The sequence below is a fragment of the Nyctibius grandis genome, chromosome 18, assembly GCF_013368605.1.
Source record: "Nyctibius grandis isolate bNycGra1 chromosome 18, bNycGra1.pri, whole genome shotgun sequence".
Taxonomy (NCBI): domain Eukaryota; kingdom Metazoa; phylum Chordata; class Aves; order Nyctibiiformes; family Nyctibiidae; genus Nyctibius; species Nyctibius grandis.
This window is the reverse complement of record NC_090675.1, coordinates 7,462,506-7,476,128: the sequence shown is the minus strand read 5'-3', so window position 1 is coordinate 7,476,128 and position 13,623 is coordinate 7,462,506. Positions and strand designations below refer to the sequence as shown.

Sequence of the window (13,623 nt, the reverse complement as noted above, 5' to 3'; positions counted from 1 at the left end):
CTTACACCAGACTACTCTGTGCAAAGGCAGAAGTCTGTGTGCAGTATTTCAAGTTTTATTTATCATAGACTCATAGAATCGTTTTGGTTGGAAAGGATCTTTAAGATCATCGAGTCCAACCATTAACCCAGCACTGCCAAGCCCACCACTAACCCATGTCCCTCAGCACCACATCTACATGGCTTTTAAATCCCCCCAGGGATGGGGACTCCACCACTGCCCTGGGCAGCCTGTTCCAGTGCTTGACAACCCTTCCCATGAAGAAATTGTTCCTGATCTCCAATCTAAACCTCCCTTGGGACAACTTGAGGCCGTTTCCTCTTGTCCTATCACTTGTTACCTGGGAGAAGAGACTAATACCCTCCTTGCTACACCCTCCTTTCAGGTAGTTGTAGACAGCGAGAAGGTCTCCCCTCAGCCTCCTTTTCTCCAGACTAAACACCCCCAGTCATGCGTTGCTTTCACCCTGTGGTCCCCAATGTCTGTCCTACAGGAAAGCTGAGCTTCAGTGGTGGAAACCTCCTAACACATTAACCTCTGTGAGCACTTCAAAGATTTGAAATAGACTTTTACAATCGAGGCAGTTTTTTGAATACAGATTTATTTGAATATTTAACAACTACTGAAATGTAGAAGGTACAGAGTGGGAGTTTGACTGTGCACATTAATATCTTGAGCAAGATCTTCAGCAAGTGAAAATTAGGTAGTTTGCCTGAAGTTAAGGACGTAAATTAACTCACACAGACATACAGATCCACTGGTGTTTGGACATTTCACATTTTATCTGAAGCACACTACAGATCTGCAAACTCCAGATTTTGCAAAAGACTGTTCTGATTATTAACATAATTAAAATGATCTGCCTCTGAATAAAAGTATAAAGGCACAGTTGAGTAGCAGAGGGAATCTACATGAGGGAAAAGAAGTGGAAGATGCTTTATTTTCTTCAGTAGCTAGGATATGACCCACCTCAGCAAAGACCTCCTAGGACACTAGGCTTGGCCATGACATGTTTTGCTTTTTCCCATCTCTTTGCAGAGCCAGAATTAGCCTCAGGTTGGACAGAAAGGACACAAAAATGCAGCTAGCAGTAGGGAGCTGGTTTGAGGAGGATGGCAGAAGCTTTGCAGTTCCCGCTGCACAGGCTGCCCCACGTTATGGCCCCCTTGACATTCAGCCGTACAGAATAACAAGCCGAGTACCACCACCCGCCCCCATAGCTGGAGGCACAGTTCCCGCCGTAAGTGTCCTGATCCCGATCTTCAGCAGAGAACTTCATGTTGTCGTGCACAGTGGAAGCACTATTTGAGGTCATGGCGTCCCCTGCCAACCCCGAGTACGTTCCCAGCCTCAGCCGGTAGCCGTTGGGTTCATCTTCCAGGCTGAAGAGGTTGTAGTCTGCAAACTTGGTGTTGTTTGTGGCATCCCAGATGACAAACCTGACCTGGTAAACCTTCTGCTTGGAGATCTGATGGATGTACTCGGTGCCCAGCCAGTACTCGGTGTGCACGTTCCCAAAGCCGTACTTGTAGGTGCTCCAGGACTCGGTCCAGGTGATCTCCGTGCTCTGCTGGTTCCTCTGGATGACCGTCCAGCCCCCGTCTGATGATGTCCCATTCATCTCGCAGTACACCACGATGGGGTGCAGCCCTGTGGGCTGGATGACATAGATGCCGCTGGGGCTGCCAACGGAGACCTCGCTGCAGTCCTTGGGCCAGCCTGGGGCAGGAGAGAACATGGATGACCAACAGGCACAGCAACCCCCTCAGTCTGCTTGTCTGGCCCTGTGAGAGGGATTTCTAGACAAAGTGCAGATGTGGGATTTTGCCAGGGTAGTAAAAAGTCTACGGCTGCGCTTCCTACTGTGAGTGTCAAAGCAGAAAACCTCCGTGAGAGGAATACAGTGATTAAGAGAATATGCCTGTACTTTGAAGGTATAAGCATAGAATTTGCTTCTCCTTCTAGCTCAAGCTCTTGTTTCCTCAGCCTTTCCCAACGTTCAGATGTTTCTCCTCCCTCATAATGACACAAGCTTGCCTTGGTGAGAGCTCTTACTACATAGTTATGCAGAAGCTTAAATGAACAAGTGAGTTGTTCCTGCAGCCCTGGGATCCACTGCGTCCCTGGGGTCAGGAAGGAGAAAACCTCATTCCCTTGGCATTGGACCCTGTGGCCAGCTGTGAAACCCCAGCAAGCATTGCTTGGGAGGCACATCCTCTGCTTGCCCTATGCAGAGCTCCACGATGATCTTAAAGGTCCCTTCCACCCAAAACGATTCTGTGGTTCTGTGATTCACGGCAGAGGAAAGGACTTGGAGCACGTAAGTAATGGTTGCAAAGTCCTTCGGGATCTTGTCAGGCACGGTTCAGTGTGAAGCTGTCACTAGTAATGAGCGATGTCTGGGTGGCCTTGGCACGCGTTGTGGAGGAGCACATGGAGTCCTGCCCCCAGGAGCTGAGCCGGGTTACCCCCAGGTTTGTTGCCCACCCACCACTGTTGGACCCTCCTTGCCTGCAGCTCTCCCCGTTCCCTGCGGGGTGGCAGGGGCACTTACTGTGCTGCGCTGCCCGCTCAGGGCTGGCTCTGCTCCGCCTCATGCCCCCTCTGGCTCCATCTGCATGGGGAAAAACAGAGAGAGTGAGGTGAGCAGCCCTGTGCCACAGCACGGAGGTAACTCCAGCCTCCACAGGCTGTAATTCCCAGCACTGAGCTTTTTGTAGAGAACTTCAACAATGCCACTGGGCTTTTCTTCCTATATGGTGGGTTTTGGTTGTAAACTCCTTAAAGGGATAAGATATCAGGAAGGGTAACACTGCTGTCGTTAAGCAGCTGCCTATTTGGTCCACTCAGCATTATGGCTTTACAGAGTTGCACAGAGTGGACTGCACATCCGAGTAGCGGTGATGAGTACAAGGAGATACTGCTAGAGAAGAAGGATCGAGAAGAAAACAGACTGTGTGTGGTTTCACACCAAGATTAAACTGTGGCGTGACGGTGCTGTAAATCTGCATTGCTTCTCAGTGGCGGCTGAAGGGATTCCTGTGTTCACTCCATTCATAAAGAGCTTCAGGAACCTTCAGAGAGCAAAGGGAGCTCAAAGCCTGTAAGATAGCAATGCTCTCTTTGAAGAGAAATCACAACACTCGTCTTCGTAAGACAGCGTTCCCCGAGAGCCTCCAGTGGCGTGACCTCTACCAGTGATGTGACGAGTTTATTATATCATTTAGCCCCATGCAAGCTTCAGAAAGCATTTTGGTTGGCCACTTATATAAAATTTCTCTAAAGTTTCAGGGCTACAGATGGCCTACAGATAGCAAGAGAAAAGGTCTCCCCTTGAATATCTACAGCTCTCTAGATAAAGCTGCCACGTACGGTCCTGTCAATAACAAGGAAGCTTGAACTACCAAATCTTATGATGTTTGGTTAAGATCTGAAATAGGAGAAAGATTGTATCAGGTTCCTTTTATTTCTGAGTGTGACTGCCCTTCCCCAACATTGTTTTCCACATGTCCTTCTCTCTGCAGAGGAGAGGGCTCCTGACGTTTGGATGAACAGAGTTTAGGGACGTAAAAGAGTAAACACATACCATGATGGTGCTCATGTGAATGGAGATTAGTGATTTCATGTAAATTTGCTTGTAATCTTTTCAGGTTTTCAATGTTCAGAGCAAGAAGAGGGGCTAGGAGGGCCAGCACGGAGGCGAAGAAAAGAAGATTGGCGTGATGAGCAGCTGGAGAAAGAAGACACATGGTGAATCTGAAAATGCAAACCCTCTGAAAGAGAACTAAATTCAGCAGAAGTTAAAACAAATGTACAGAGTAGACAAATCCACAAATTAATTATGCTTTTGCTTCATTGACTCCTTTGGACCACACCAGATCAGGACGTTCCCCAACAGTATGTTCATGGTCAGCTCTATAGATTTGTGTCTACAGCTTGCCCACCCACCTTCAGCACCCTGAAGGACTTAGAATCATTTTGGTCGGAAAGGACCTTTAAGACTTATGAGGATGATGAATGATTAATACACTAATTAGCTTTCATTCTGGTTTTTTAAATTTTTTTGGTACTTTGGGCTCTGGCACAAAGATAAGTCAAATAAATGTTGCCTTTACAACACCACCCAGAGCAGGATGGTTTCGCCTGTGGTCAGGAATGGAGGAGAGAGAGTGAGGAGCGGGAGGGTCACAGAGACCTGGGGGGGTTAGAGCAGGAATCGGGTTGTCCCACCATCCCAAAGCCTTAGAAACGGTCAGTGGGACAAGCAGACCTGCAGCATGGGCGGCAGAAGCCCAGAGGCAGGCGGAGGAGGCAGGGATGCCCAGTCACACGCAGCGGTGCCGTCCCTTCCCATCCCATCCCATCCCATCCCATCCCATCCCATCCCATCCCACACTCACCCATGCTGCCTCTGCGGGGACCCTGAGGAGCAGGAAGCCTGGTAGCAGGGTGGCCAGCCCCGCCGTTATATAGGGCTCAGCGGGTGAGGTGGGGCTGGCTGACCCAAACGACAACACTCATCCACCGGTTCTCATCAGGGCTGGAAGTTTATGGTTTGTTTGCCCTCTGTCCGTAAGTGCCTCTGCTCGTGCACAAGCCGTTGTGCTGCTGTGATAAGAGGTCACAAATGAACCTCAGCAAACAGCACCTGGTGTTCACACGGAATTCCACCAAACCGTCAAATGCTCCTGATAAGGATTCTTCTTGAGGTTGTTATTACTTATGGGATTTGATGCCAAACCCTGTGGAGACATCCTGTGACCTGGGCCATGCCGGAGATCTCCGTTAGACACCCTTTAGGCTCTGCACTGTGCATCACCCGAGAGGGAGCCACGCTCTCTGACACTGCACCCTGGTTCCCACACACACCAGGACAGCAAAGGGGCTTCGTCTCCAGCCCTGTCCCCCCCACGGCAATGCAACTGCTTGATTTGGTGCCAGCCCTCCAGCAGTGAACCCATCCCATGGGGCAGCTTAACGGACATTGAGCAGTCCAGTCTGAAGCCAGCCTCGCAAATGCACAGGAATGGGAGGAGAGCGCTAGGAAGGGCAGTGGCACAGCCCAGCGATGCTGGCTGATAGCTCAGTGACACCGATATAAGACCATGGTGAGGTATTTATTGATGGTGTGACACCAGCAGCTGCTGAGCTGCCGGAGTGTGTCCCTGCACCAGCCCTGGGATGCTCCGCAGCACTGCCAGGGACCTGCACGGGCTTTGATCCCTGAGGTTGGTGCTGGCTGCTTGGCCCCATGCTGCCTTCATCCCCAGGTGGCATTGCCACCTCTGCTGTCCTCCAGGAGACCGGCAGGTGGTGGTGAAGGTCCCAGCGCCAGCACACCCTGCCACCGTGCCAGCGCCTTGCTGTGCCCTGCCCAGCCCTGGCTCTGGGTTACGCCAAGACTAAATCATCAGCGTGTGCAGCCCTGCTCTGGGGCTGACTTCTTGGCAGCTCTCTGCAGGGAAGGAGGCCGAGACAGACCTCCAGCCGTTGCAGAAGCATCGTGACCTGCAGGGAGCTGGTAACTGTTGACAAACCGTTTCCCACAGGTTTTACTCTCTTTGATCTCCCTATGATACAAGTCTGCCCCGTGCCCTTGGTGTTCACACACCTTCTGTTTGCCTTTCTTCTCTCCGTTATCTCCTTTATTGCCCTGCGGCAGTTGGTAGATCCCCATAAAGATGTAACTCCTGGGCAGGTCCCGTTTATCGCAGCTGATAAACGCCCCACAGCTGGGAGGTTTGGGGCACTTTGATTTTCTTCAGAAAAAAGAAATCTTTGTGTAATCTTGAGCAAACCAGATGGGCACACAATGATTAACTTCATCCATGCAAACAGGGGAGCCGAGATCCTCGTGCAAAGGAGGGGTGTACAGGGAGAGACCTGGGTATAAAGGGACAGAGGCCAGCATGGAGTGGAGAGCAGCGGGACCGACTGCTCAGGCTCCCGGGCACCGCGCAGCAGCAGCGGCGATGGGTGAGTTCTCCTCTTCCTCACGGCTCCTTTCCTGCAGCGCTCACAGCTCCGGGGGATGCAAGGAGACAACTAAGCTGAGTGACAGCGGTAGGGAGCTGATGAGAGTGTCCAGCATCTGCCCCACTCCTCCCCTTTCCACCCAGCCATTTCTTTCTAGTTCTCTACTGCCGCTGGGCTGTTTCCTGCACCCCTGGGAGCTGCCTGCTCTGCCCCAGAGCACCAGGTTATAGACACCAAACTCAGCTGTGGTGCTTTGACCTATTTGCTCTGAATGCCCTTAACACAGATTTCCTTCTTTCCCATAAAAATATCCTTTTGCCTCTAGACCTGTAGAAAAAAAACCAAACCAAATCACATTTAGGAGAAACATGAGAAAATGTGACTGTAGGTTTCTGTGTGGTGCAGGGAAGGGGCTGACCAGGAGGGTGACAAAGCCATTTCTCACCTTGCTTCCACCCTGCAGGGGCAGAGCCTGCACCGAAGCTGCAGCTCCCACCACCCCGGGAGCCCCCTGCTCCTGCCTGTGCCCCGGGGCTCTGCCTCCCCTGGTCCGAGCTCTCCGGGGGCCAGGGGCTGCCCAGGGATCCTGGCTGTGATGGGCACTTTCCTCCCCAGGGCTCCAGGCTGGGACACACCGACTCCACGGGGACCTTGTCCTCCTGCCCGCCGTGGTGGGGATGATGTTTCTCCTCTGTGCAAGCCCAGTGTGTGCGGCCACCTTCCAGAGTGGTGAGTACAGGTTCCAACCCCCCTGCCATGGGCAGGGACACCTTCCACCAGACCAGGTTGCTCCCAGCCCCATCCAACCTGGCCTTAAACACTGCCAGGGAGGGGGCAGCCACAGCTGCTCTGGGCAACCTGGGCCAGTGTCTCACCACCCTCACAGCAAAGAATTTCTTCCTAATATCTAACCTAAATCTCCCCTCTTTCAGTTTAAAACCGTTCCCCCTCGTCCTATCACTCCACGCCCTTGTAAAAAGTCCCTCTCCAGCTTTCCTGTAGCCCCTTCAGGTGCTGGAAGGTGCTAGAAGGTCTCCCCGGAGCCTTCTCTTCTCCAGGCTGAACAGCCCCAGCTCTCTCAGCCTGTCTCCATAGCAGAGGGGCTCCAGCCCTCTGAGCATCCTCGTGGCCTCCTCTGGACTCGCTCCAACAGCTCTGTGTCCTCCTTATGTTGGGGGCCCCAGAGCTGGACGCAGCACTGCAGGGGGGGTCTCACAAGAGTGGAGCAGAGGGGCAGAATCCCCTCCCTCGCCCTGCTGGCCACGCTGCTGGGGATGCAGCCCAGGACACGGTTGGCTTTCTGGGCTGCAAGCGCACGTTGCCGGCTCATGCTGAGCTTCTCATCACCCATCATCCCCAAGTCCTTCTCCTCAGGGCTGCTCCCAATCCATTCTCCATGTTCCACTGGTTGAAGAGCACCCAGTGAGATCCAGCATCAGTCCAGCTGCCTCACAACAACCTGCCAGCACATCCTCCAGTACAGGTCCCTCACATCTTGCTTGATCTGCTGCCGCAGGGTTCCCCACAGACTGCAGCCACCTCGCCAGCAGCAGCCCCAGCGGGGTGTACGTCATCCAGCCGGCCGGGTCACCCCCACGCGTGGTGTGGTGCGACATGGACACGGAAGGCAAAGGCTGGACTGTTGTCCAGAGAAACACTTACACTACTGATATCACATGGAAGGAGTCCTGGACCACCTACAAGTACGGCTTTGGGGACGTGCAGGGCGATCACTGGCTGGGCACCGAGTACCTGCACCTGCTGACACAGCAGGCCACCTACAAGGTCCGCTTCGTCGTGCAGAATAAAGCCAACGTCACCCATTATGCCGAGTACGACATCTTCAGCGTGGAGAGCGAGGCCAGCGGGTACCCGCTGAGGCTGGGCCGGTTCCTGGGCACCGGGGACGACTACCTGACCAGCTATCACTCCAAGTACGGGGGCATCCACGATAACATGAAGTTCAGCACAACCGACAAGGACCAGGACCAGTACAGCGGCAACTGTGCCAGCAGCTACGGGGGCTGGTGGTACGACAAGTGCCAGAACGTCCAGCTCAATGGCAAGAAGTACATCTACTGGCCAGAAATCTGCTCAAGCGGCGACTGCACATCCTCCCTCATCCTGGTCAAACCCACCGATGTGTGCTGACCCTGCTGCAGCGCCCAGCCTCCCGGGAGCTCGCGGCAGTGCCACCGTCCCCAGCTCAGTGCCCCATTCCCGTGCCTGCCAACAGCCCTGTGTGCCAGCCCTGGGGCACGTCCTGCGCTGCCTGCAGCTCCTGCACTGTCACCAGCTGAGGCACAGCGGCTCTGGGGACCAGGAGCAATTGCCCGGAGCCCCGGGCACGCAGGCAGCTTCGCCCAGTGCTGCGGTGCTGGCTGGCACTGGGATGCAGGCACTGGTTTGGGGTGAGTGCCCCCGCTCCCATCCTGGGGAGGGGGACACAGTGCAAGCCCCCTCCCCAGTGCGATCGGTGTATCCCTGCTTTGCTCAGGCCCTGCTCCCTCCCCAGCCCCGTACACCCCACAGCTCTGCTATCCACAGTGGGAGGAACCGGCTGCAATAAACCCTGGAGCCAGACTTTGCTGTCTTGTGTCTACCTGCTGCCGCGAAACTACACACACACACACACGATCAGGCGAGGTGTCGGGGCGGTGGAGGATGCTGGGGGGCACCAATGGGGGTTCATGGCGGGGGTCTCATTTGCTGCATCCCCTGCCTGAGACTCGCTCCCTCCTTGCTCCGTTCCATGCCGTGGCTGGGGGAGCTGGAGTCCCAGCCCCATCCTGCAGCAAGGGCTGGCGGGGGGGTGTCAAGGTACCCCTGAGGGGCATCAAGTCACCAGGGAGGGGGTTCATGCCATGGGGGATCCATCCCTGGGGTCCCTCGGCAGCCCACGGCTGGGTGCTGGGGGTGATGCTTTGAGGCGGGAGCCCCAGGGTGAGCAAGAGTCTTGGGGCAGCCCCACAGCCTGGGCTCCCTGCAGCGCGGGGCCAGGGGCTGTGGGGCTCCTGGGGGCCGCAGGGCACCGCATCACGGGCAGTGCTTTCCCACCCTGGCGCGGGTGACGTCGAGTGGCCGGGACCCACCAGGACCCAGCTGGCCATGGGTGACCCACGCCTGCCTTTTGACCGGCGGCCAGGGAGAACACGATGGTGCAAGTGTGCTGTGGTGGGACCGTTCCGGGACGGGCACGGTGGGATGGGCAGCAGTGGGAGCGCCGGGTGATGCCCCGTGCAGGCGCCCAGCCTGTCCCGCCAGTCGCCGGGCTGGTGTCCAGCAGGCACCAGTGCCATGCAAAGCACCCGGAGCTGCCTGTCCTTCCCTGAAGCTTCTCCATCATCAAAAACTTGCACTTTCTGTATTTAAATGTAGCTGTGTTTTATTAAAATTAATTCCCTATGTGATATTTTCCCTGCAATCCCACAGATCTTTTTTTTCATAAGAAACCTGGCGCTGCCCTGCACACCTGCTCGCTCCATGTCAGCCCGTACAAACACGCAGGTATCTGCAGGTTGTAGGTGTTGTTTCAGACACAGGATTTTACCAGAGGTTTTAACAGCTGCTGAACTGAGAGCCAGAGTGGGTGAAAACACCTCTCCAGGTGTAGGTGTCGAGGCCACGTCTTCAAGCGGGGTTAATTCAGATTTACTAGGAAATAAGGAATCTTTATCCTTCTCCCACCCCAGCTAATGAGGGGGTGACAGAAACCCTGAAGAGAAAGGGACTGATTATTTATACAGTTGAGAATAAGGACGTTTTCCCGTGATACTCACCCAGGCAGTACGTTTCTAAAGCACATTTTATTCTCCAGAGCAGGGATGTTTCAGAAGTACAGGGTCTGCAATGTATTAGTCTGATTATAATGCAATTAAAACAAAACAAAGGGGAAGAACCCAGCAAGGGAAGCAGAGGTGCTCTGCCAAAGAAAAACCTCAGCAGCCCGGGGTGTGCCCCGCTGCCACCCGGCGCAGACAGGCAGCGAGGAAGCCCTAGCAGTAGGTGATGGGTTTGATGAGGATGGCAGAAGCTTTGCAGTTCCCGCTGCACAGGCTGCCCCACGTTATGGCCCCCTTGACGTTCAGCCGTACAGAATAACACGCCGAGTACCACCACCCGCCCGAGTAGCTGGAGGCACAGTTCCCGCTGTAAGTGTCCTGATCCAGATCTTTTGTGGAGAACTTCATGTTGTCGTGCACGGTGCTGGGACCCTTTGAGGCCATGGCGTCCTCGGCTGTCCCCGAGTACGTTCCCAGTGTCAGCCGGTAGCCGTTGGACTCATCTTCCACACTGAAGAGGCTGTAGTCTGCAAACTTGGTGTTGTTTGTGGCATCCCAGATGACAAACCTGACCTGGTAAACCTTCTGCTTGGAGATCTGATGGATATACTCGGTGCCCAGCCAGTACTCGGTGTGCACGTTCCCAAAGCCATACTTGTAGGTGCTCCAGGACTCGGTCCAGGTGATCTCCGTGCTCTGCTGGTTCCTCTGGATGACCGTCCAGCCCCCGTCCGTCCCATCCATCTCGCAGTACACCACGATGGGGTGCAGCCCCGTGGGCTGGATGACGTAGACGCCGCTGGGGCTGCCAGCAGGGATCTCGCTGCAGTCCTTGGGCTGACCTGGGGCAGGAGAGAGGGTGATTTAATAAGACCCTGTGCAACAAGACAGAGGCGCATCCCATAGTCCTCCTGTGGCTGGTTCTGCAAGACCAAGACGTTAATGAGACCTGGATTGCCTGAGGAGCACAGAGCAGCGCGAGCACCGTCCTCACCTGAGCACACAACGCCCGCGTCCTCGCTGTGCCTGCAGTTGTGCTCTCCCCACGCCCGCAGCGAGCACTCTGTGAGGAACTCCTCCACCCCACTGCAGTTAACGTCGTCCAGCCAGATGTTCCCAGATCCCATCCCGAAATAAGCGCTGCCGGGGGCTGATATTGCCTGTCCACAGCCGAGCTGCCTGCACACCACAGAGGCATCTCTCATGTCCCAGCCGTCATCACAGACCGTTCCCCACTCATCGTGGTACCAAATCTCCACCCGTCCGGAGCAACGATTGGAGCCATTCTCCAGCCGGAGCTGACCTGGAACATGGGAAACAACAGTACAGAGGAGATTTGGAAATGGGGGGGCATGACACCAAAGAAAGCTGGAGCCCAGATCAGGAGGTACTTTCTGGCTCAACAAGTGGAATCCAGGCAGTAAAATATAGGGCCTTTACACCTCTGATCATGCTCCTGGCTGGGGAAGGAGTCTTGGTCTTCTGAAGTCTCAATTTCCAACTATTTTTGGTGTGTTGTGGCCCCAGAGGCTGGACATGGGTTTGCCATGTGTTCCCTCAGCCACGTGGGCATCAGCCATCCTCTCCCACCACTGCAGGAGCTGTGTTTCACCCTCCTGGGACTGCGAGTACCCCAGGAGCAAGGCTGAGGGTGAGACAGGGAACGGTGCAGTCTGGTGAAGTACCCTCAGACAAGGGTATTTTGCAGGAGAAGGCCACTTCTCCAGTTCTTAGCCATGGGACAAGCGAAATAGCTGCGATGCTGGTGGCAGGAACACCCTTCCTTTCTTCCACATCCTTCCCACTGACTGTCCCTACCCTCCTCCCACATGGCAGGGGATGTGTGGGGCAGGACAGCCTTGGCTTTGGGAGGGGATCAGAGCAAACCCTCTGGGCTTCTCCACACCTACACATGAGCAGAAAGGCCTGTGACTGCAAGGTCCTGTGTCAGCACCCACCAGACCTTCAAGGAAGGACAAGTGATTTCATGATGGGGCACATATCTCTCTCTTGAGGGATGGTGGGGCTCTGCTGACAGCTCAGGGGGTTGGAAGATGCCCTCCCCAACAGCCCGCTCTGGGGTGGTCCTAGCTGTGTCCTGCTGGCAGAGATGGAGACCTTCCATATACCTACCGTCCACTAACGCGTCCTGAGCAGACACGGTGTTATTCAAGACAGATCGCTTGAAGAGGGATGAGCTTTGGGTGCTCTTGGTGAGACGTGGGGCAGGCAGGGCCAACACACAGGCAAGGAGCAGGAGGGGAGCGCCCTGGGCAGCTGGGGGAGGAAGGGACAAGCTGAGAGTTAAAACAGAGCATCCCGCTGTCAGAGTAAAACATGCAATGGGGAACCAGCTGCAGTGAGGTGAAACATCTGCGAGTCACCCCAGACCCACGAGGACAGCACGGGGTGGCCTTTCTGACATCAGCCTTGTAGCCAGACTCCTTCTTGTCCCCAAGCTTCGTGCCAGAGTCCAAGGTGCCCAGGAAATTTGGGGAGCAAAATCAAGCAATCACCAGGGAGTCCTCTGCAGATCAGAAGAAACTTGACCAAAGTGTTTATCTCTCAGCACAAACTTTAACAGAAACTTTGCAGAATATTTTCTGCCCCTCCAGCTCACTAAAGAGTGAGATGGTATCTCTTCAGACTTTCCACTCTGGAAAATCCAAATTAAAAAAACAAGTTGTAATAAAATAAAAATAGTAATGTTATTCAACTTAATTACAATAATAGTTATCCCAAGATTAAAATCTGAACATTCATTTAAAGATGGCATCACAGCTGCACCTCTGGGGGTTACAGCAGTGCTGGATTGCAAAACATCTGGAAAGGGATGACTTTTCCAACGGTGCCTCTATGTTGGACACCCCACAACGATGGACCTTTGATAGCAAGAGGAACCTACGCTTTTCACATGCCGGTAAATTCAATCTTACATTTTTAACACATTTACTCTTAGATTTATGACTCTGCCAGGCTAGAAATGAAGCGCAGTGACTACCCGCTACACGTGAACCTGTCCTTTCCTCTGAACCTGTCCCTGCTCTGCCGGGACAGAGGGGTACTCCGAGGGGGTGAGTTGCTGCGATGTTTTTCTTTGTTCAGCATCTCCTCTGTCCCCACTGACCCATTTGCACGGGGAAAGGCCACTCCAACCTTCCCTCCGTAGGTTTTGCCCTCCTGCTCCTGAGCACAGCCCTGGGCAGACCCTGTTTGCAGACCCCTGCCCTGGCTTTGCCCAGACCCTGAACCTCGCTGAAGCTCTCCCTGAGATGTGAGGTGGGGAGAGCCGCTGTCTCTCTGACCAGGGCAGTGCGGTGATGGGGTCTGCAGAAAGGCCAGCACATCTGCACCCCTCGAGTATGACCCAGCGCCGCTCTGACCCTCCTCTGCTCCCCGCTCGCTGGGAGAGGGCAGCACGCGGGTTCCCTCTTCCCCCACCCGACCCCTCCTGAGCTCTCCTCGGCCTGGAGAGCTGCGCTGAGGGCAGACCCAGGCACTTGCACGTCCCTCTCAAACCTCCTCCCTTGCCCTGGGAGAAGCAGCATGGACCTTGAGTCTGCCCTGCTTTGTGTCCCGTGTCATCTCCTGCCTCTGTGGTAAGTCTTCCATCCACGGGAGCAAAGGACAGCTCTGCCAGGGGGGAGGCTCTCAACACTCCCCCCGCTCCACCAGCAACAGCTTCTGGGGGTCCACGGGCCAGGGAACCCACCCTGCCCCACTCCCCACGCTCACACTCACCCATGCCGACTCCACGAGGACACTTGGAAGTCCAGAAAGTTACTGTAGATATGCTTTGAGTCACAAGATTTATAGTTGTGCCGTGTCAGGGGAGGAGTGGGGCTGCCACTGCTGCCACTGGTCC

At 54.7% G+C, this 13,623-nt stretch overlaps 3 protein-coding genes across 3 annotated transcripts; 1 reads left to right on the top strand and 2 right to left on the bottom strand.

Annotated features, from left to right (window-relative positions):
* Positions 1–1,084: 1,084 nt before the first annotated feature.
* Positions 1,085–4,404, bottom strand: LOC137672026 (fibrinogen-like protein 1-like protein). The gene is made up of 4 exons (XM_068415969.1): positions 4,401–4,404; positions 3,587–3,730; positions 2,555–2,614; positions 1,085–1,764 (listed from the first exon to the last, which is right to left on the bottom strand). Exons 1-4 carry the CDS (start codon positions 4,402–4,404, stop codon positions 1,085–1,087), a joined length of 888 nt encoding a protein of 295 aa, XP_068272070.1.
* Positions 4,405–5,972: 1,568 nt separating this feature from the next.
* LOC137672025 (fibrinogen-like protein 1-like protein) lies at positions 5,973–8,127 on the top strand. The gene is made up of 3 exons (XM_068415968.1): positions 5,973–5,976; positions 6,592–6,705; positions 7,493–8,127. The coding sequence occupies exons 1-3, from the start codon at positions 5,973–5,975 to the stop codon at positions 8,125–8,127; spliced, it is 753 nt and encodes a 250-aa protein (XP_068272069.1).
* A 1,844-nt stretch (positions 8,128–9,971) lies between these two features.
* On the bottom strand, positions 9,972–13,503 carry LOC137672024 (fibrinogen-like protein 1-like protein). The gene is made up of 4 exons (XM_068415966.1): positions 13,500–13,503; positions 11,892–12,035; positions 10,753–11,061; positions 9,972–10,600 (listed from the first exon to the last, which is right to left on the bottom strand). Exons 1-4 carry the CDS (start codon positions 13,501–13,503, stop codon positions 9,972–9,974), a joined length of 1,086 nt encoding a protein of 361 aa, XP_068272067.1.
* Positions 13,504–13,623: the final 120 nt, after the last annotated feature.

Bases quoted from the DNA above. Each gene is read 5' to 3' on its own strand.
- LOC137672026 (XM_068415969.1), bottom strand. The intron at 2,615-3,586 runs GTATGTGTTTAC...TTCCCCATGCAG, and splicing joins TTCACATGAGCACCATCATG to ATGGAGCCAGAGGGGGCATG. The intron at 1,765-2,554 runs GTAAGTGCCCCT...AAGCAGACTGAG, and splicing joins TGAGCGGGCAGCGCAGCACA to GGGGTTGCTGTGCCTGTTGG.
- LOC137672025 (XM_068415968.1), top strand. The intron at 6,706-7,492 runs GTGAGTACAGGT...CTGCTGCCGCAG, and splicing joins TGCGGCCACCTTCCAGAGTG to GGTTCCCCACAGACTGCAGC.
- LOC137672024 (XM_068415966.1), bottom strand. The intron at 11,062-11,891 runs GTAGGTATATGG...CCCATGTTCCAG, and splicing joins TCAGGACGCGTTAGTGGACG to GTCAGCTCCGGCTGGAGAAT. The intron at 10,601-10,752 runs GTGAGGACGGTG...CTCCTGCCCCAG, and splicing joins CGCGGGCGTTGTGTGCTCAG to GTCAGCCCAAGGACTGCAGC.